The following is a 6,000-nucleotide window of genomic DNA, read 5'->3' on the forward strand; positions in this document are numbered from 1 at the left end:
TAAATATGTTTATTGTGCAGAAGTTTCACAATTACTCTATGTGTTCTCCTGCATCATTTTCCCGGTTTACTAATAGGATCGGTTCGTTCGCATTAAATTTGCCGCTTCCCTCGATGGTAAACTTGGTTCAAGAGAGGTGGAGAGGTTCGCAAATCATCCTTTGACATGTCCATCGAATTGGATGAAATCTTAAATGCGCCCTGAACTATTGCCCGGGTAGCTGAGTGGTTAAAGCACAAGGCTTTCGTACGGAAGGTCGGTAATAATCTCGGACAAGCGCAATGCTGATCACATTGCCTCCTAGAGTGTTACTGTAGTATACCGTTAGGGTCTTGAATGAAGTGCTCTAACACACTTCAAGGCCCTGATCCAATATGGATCGTTGTGACAACGATTATTATTGTTATTATTAAATTAGGTCACCTGGTTACCACCCAAGTTCAATTTATTTGTCGCACATAGTGCAACTTAATTAGTTACTTCATTACGCCCTAAAATCTGGGCAAGTGAAGATCCTGTGATTAGCGATTGTTATTGTTGCTTAACATATAGAAGCTACAAGCCACGCTGTAGACAATTTAACTTATTTCTCGAACTGGAGCTCCGCCAATAAATATCATCTTGACTGAGCAACTGTAACTTGCCCACATGCAATACAATTCACAACTTGGTTACTCGTGTGTGCCTGGTGTTACTTTGTGAGTTATCATCTGCCCGGGTGATGCAGCCGCTTCGTTGGACGCGTTTCTCTGGTATTTTCTCGGTAATAAGTGTATGGCGTCACAAAAATGAAAAACTTCAATAGCAGCAACAATTTATTTTGTTTCTTAGATTGGGTGTTTTATACTCCAATAGACGAGTATTATAAATTATAACAACTATCTGAAACGTAACAAAATTAAGAGAAAAAAAACAAAGTTAGAACTCATCGAGGCGACAAACTATATCCCATACAATATAGCACATGATATTTTCGATTAATAGCGAACAGATTTTCTTTTGTTACTCAGGGCTTTGCACATCCGTTTTACCAAAGGCAAATACAATTCTCTGATGTAATTCTGGTCGATTTGCAACAATGTGTCCGCGATCGTATATTTTAGCCCATTCACTGCTGTATACTCCCGTCCTCTGGCTAGCCACGAAAGAATATTACATTTTTCCTTGCAAAATTATCAGCTCACGACACCCGTGATGAATTGGGACATTATCCTATTGAAAATTTGTTTGCAGCTTGCCATGTTGGCTGCTCGGAAATAAAGTAATATAACAACCACCATTCGATCCATTTTTTAACCCGACATCCGTTTTCCAGAGAATCCAATTCTTGCTCATGTCATATTTCTAGCAACTACCATCGAATTTGAAGCAAACCGTAGAATGGCCCGACCAACTGTGTGCTTCTCGCTGTATTTAACAGGATCTTTCAAATAGCGTGTTATCACAGTTTGCCTTCTTTTCAGTATCAGCTTGATTTCCGAAATATTTTTTTCCACCAGCAGCAAATAAACTTTAAAAAGCTACTTGCTGCCTAATTCTCCTTCTGGAATTGTGTAGCAACTGGTTTCAAATCAACTAATAAGACCTAAAAAACAGATTGTGCTATAGTTTTAACGCGTCTCTAGGATGCCCCACCATTAAAAATTACCGGAAATGAATGGTATTTTACAGTGTGCCTAAGCTGTTTTGAACTAATTATTCAGTTTTTCTTTTCCTGCTGCATTTTCCCCTAAATCATTAAAATGTATGTTATGTTCCATACTTGAGGGTGTAATTTCATTGGGCAGTTCACGATTATCTGAGGACACTTATTCGAAGTACTTGAGCCACTCAGTTTCCGGTAGGTCCCCGCCCCTCACGGTGGGTGTTCGAAATACCGTTGGCTTTGAGTTAGGTCGAGGATTCATTCATTATGGTCAGCACATGGCGGGGGAGACTGTAGTAAGATGCATGCGTGTGTTCAAATTAGCCCCTAACATTTCTTTCTCCCATTCTTGTTCCTTTCTCGTTAGAAATATCGAATATAAAAAATTAGCTTTTGGACAGCGCAATAGTCTAATTGAAGCAAGAATTTCACACAAATGGGGTAGAATTTCCAACTCTTAATGTTGCTAAAATGCGATAGAGCAGCAAAGTCTCCTTTTTGCATAATTATTTTTTCTGACTGGATGTCGGCTACCAGTCGACTCAGCTCCGAATAAGTATCTAGTCAAATCAGGGCAATTATCTCGATCGAGCGTAATGCTAACACACTTCAAGGACCTGATCCAATATGGTTTGTTGCGCCAACAATTATTATTATTTTTCTTTCTATTTGATTTTCGATGAGACTACACTTCAGTTTTATTATCATCACATCTAAAGTTGCGCAAATTATAAGTCTTCAGCAGCGGAAAATCATAAAGATTAACACAAACAACCATGACTAATTGGTATCCGAAATTGGGGCAACTATCATATATCGAATGGAAGACTCTCAATCACCTCGGTTTCGTACGGCACGTGTGGTTGAGGTAACTTTTAAATAATGAAAGGTTTGGGGAGAAGCGACTAAAAGTCACAACGAGAAAAGAGCCATTTGCCACTTAGAGGGTAGCAACTTGCCAAAATCGCTGATTAGTATCATCTGAACTCGAATTTTTCTGTTTCCATTTTGATGAATGGCTTTTAAACCCAAAGTAGTTCATATTTATTGTAGCGTAGTGAACAATCTACTGATTTTGAGTTAGGCATCTAAAAAAGCATTGTGCCATGTCCCGATATTTTCAATTGCACATAGAGCTCGACAAATATGTCTACGAATCCAAGTAGGAAGGATAATTTTCATCAAAAAGTTAAAGCTATTCTACGGCAATTTCAATAAGTTTGTGAAAAGAACACAGTAGTTGATCCCAGCCCACAGGGTAAAATATCCTTGGCAGCGTTTCTAGTCAAATCAACAAATTACATGGTGGAATGGTGTATCCTGAGCTGAGACAGTACAAAACAAAGAGCTATTCCATTGTTCGACCTGAATATGGATTGCTTAGGAGGCGGAAATGAATAAGTTGCACATTGAGACAACTAAGCAATTATTGATCATGCCATGCAATTGAATCCACTATACCTGGATGGCAGATAAATAGAATGTCATATAATGATTCGTCGCAGAACGGTGGATGACGCTTACATTCCCAGAAACTATCGATGATATCGAGCGGTCGACGTGTTTTTTGTAAAAACATTCGTTAAGTTAAGGAGATTATGTCGGATTTAGAGATAAGATTGTTTCAATATTCGCGTAACAAGTTGGAGGGAATTCGGGGAAAAGCTAGGAATGAGCAAATTATGTTATCTAACTCTCGAACTTTTCCAAAAATATTACAATTTTAGAATCATATCTAATATATCTATTTTTCTCTTTGTAGTTTTATTATCAATTTGCTCTCTGCTCTGTGATCCAAATCCAGATGATCCCCTCGTACCAGAGATTGCAAGAATATATAAAACCGATCGGGAAAAATATAATGAATTGGCACGAGAATGGACAAGGAAGTATGCTATGTGATGCGTTCCAGTTGTACAATCGATCCGTCATGATGTAATAAACGCTATTACACATTATACTTATTATTCTTACTACAAATATTATTCAAAAACAACATCAAAACCAACCAACCAAACAACAGAAGCAAACCAGCAAACATCAATACAAATTGCAACAAGAACAGCAACAGCAACTCAGAACAGTAACATCAAGCATTGAGAATGGAACTATGGCAGTTAGCTAAAAAACAATTTCAATAAATCAGATATAGAGGAGAAAATAAAGAAAAAGAATGAGAGAGAAAGAGGAAAATGTGAGAGAAGGAAAAAATAAAAATTTAAAAAATTAAACATAATTTAAAATGCTATTAATTAATATACGTGAAACATTAAACAGAAAAACGCAAATTCAATTTTCATCAACCAAACAAAGATAAAACTGGAAAAAAATAACTTGGTAACCACAAATACACATTACCGCATTCAAAACTCATTTCCATAGACGTCTATCAGTTGAACGTTTTCAATAATAGTTTGTAGCATCTTCTCATATATGCGCTAGTTACGCATATGAGTAGCGTAACACTGTCGACATCCAATTCCAAGACTCTCCTTCAAGGGCATGTGTCGATTTAGAAATCGTTTTAGACAAATTGCTAAGTGAACATCCTCTAAAAAGATCCTAGAGTGTGCATTGATGTTTTTACTATTTTTTTTTCTTTTGTGTAAAGCATGAAAAATCGAGAGAACCAATTTAGTTAATCCGTAATAGATGAAAAGCAACTAGAAATAAAAGTCTTAAACTACTGTCGCGTGAAAGCTCTACCCAAAAAACAGAAAATTAATAAGCAGTAACGAAATAAGAATCAAATCATTAAATGAGTGCGAGGAATGCTAAGCAGGAAATCTTTTTTATCATATAGAATGTAAATGAAATATACAGCCAATTTAAGTTATGCCAGAATGTCCTTTTTATTAATTTTGCGATCAATTAGCGTTATTACAATGATTGTTGTGTTTATTTAAAATCTTTTTAAAAGAAATTTTGAAACGAAGTTGTGAGATACTTTTTCTAGTTGAGAATCGAATTATTTCCATGATAATTCACTCTTTCGAAGACGTAAGGCCACTTAGGGCCCTAAAAGTCATTTATTGTCCTATTTTGTGTAACCTGGATTTGAGTGGCGTATTCAGTTGTTTTCTTCCGGAAAAGCAGTTACATTGCAAATATCAGGCTAGCGAGTTCGTTTTCAGTTTGTATTGTACTCCGAATTGAATTTTTAGGTCGACTACTCAAATTGTTATTGAAGTGCGGGGTTTTCCTCAATCAGACATTATTTTTACTTTTCCATATTCTCTTCCTAAATTCTGTGTCCTATTGTTCTACCAGAGTAGATTACATTCGCGATTTAGAGGTGAATTTTGGGTTGATTTTTTCGGTTTGTCAAGCCCCCGTTCTCATTCAATGATGGCTCCGATTATTCATGAGTGTATTTGATATTTGGATAATCTTCGAATGACGTGGAACTAACTACCATTGATACCACCTCTAGTGAATGTGCGTGTACTTGTAGAAATAAATATCCAGGAAAAAGCGGTATGGGGATATGGTATTTTTCTCGGCCACACAACTCTCAATCTCAATAGTATTTTTGAGATATCACCCTTGTTGCAATCACAACTGCAACAACCTTCTCTCGGCAACAGTGAAATCATAATCGCAATGATGTTTGTAAATGAACGAATGACGAGATTATTACGAAACGACGAGTCAACAACACATTACAGAATAAAAACAGAAAACAAATCCTTTTCTCTCAAATCAATCCAGCGTAAAACTACGATTGTTCTTTATTGTTTCTATGTGTGATAGCTCCTATAAATTAGTGTATTTGTAGCGAGATGTCACCTGATATAATTTCAATTTTTTTCTATAAAAATAAGAGAAAAGAAAAAATGAATTAAAAAAAATCAACCCGGTAGATTGATTGTGTTTTTCTAAGCAAAACAAAAGATAAATAATAAGAAACTAATTGAATTTAAACTAAAAAAATGGAAATTATTTAAATAATAAAAATATCATTTAAGTAAAACTATTCTCTGTATGAAAGACATTGAGATTTTGTTGTTTGGTGGAAGTTTTGAATATCTTTGAATTGACATTCATTTGCCCTTGACACAGGAGAGTTCTAGAGCCAGATCGCTAGAGATGCCCATCATTTAAGTCCTGAGGACATTGTTTGTTACCAGAAAGTGATAATAATTCATGCTAATATAATATTTTATAATTGTATATTGCCGGAAAGAAAAGGAATTGTGTTGGGGTATGTGAGTGGATCTATGGTAGAAGATTACTGAAGATACCATCAATGGTAAGTATGTTAATGTTGTGAGAAGAACACTGGGGTTAGGATGTTTTGTTGTCATGGGAGTAGTTTCAGGCTTTGAAATCAGGCCACATCAATAATTCCGGCT

The 6,000-nt window shown here is 36.0% G+C and overlaps 1 protein-coding gene across 1 annotated transcript in view; it reads left to right on the forward strand.

The window, feature by feature from the left end:
* The window catches only part of LOC119661723 (ubiquitin-conjugating enzyme E2-17 kDa), a 39,507-nt gene extending 34,927 nt beyond the window's left edge, over positions 1-4,580 (forward strand). Inside the window, exon 5 of the mRNA XM_038071189.1 lies at positions 3,408-4,580. Within this exon, the coding sequence (XP_037927117.1) occupies positions 3,408-3,547 (140 nt within the window). The 3' untranslated portion in view covers positions 3,548-4,580. The remainder of the gene's footprint in view (positions 1-3,407) is intronic.
* Positions 4,581-6,000: the final 1,420 nt, after the last annotated feature.

Source organism: Hermetia illucens, chromosome 1 (assembly GCF_905115235.1).
Source record: "Hermetia illucens chromosome 1, iHerIll2.2.curated.20191125, whole genome shotgun sequence".
NCBI classification, from domain to species: Eukaryota; Metazoa; Arthropoda; class Insecta; order Diptera; family Stratiomyidae; genus Hermetia; species Hermetia illucens.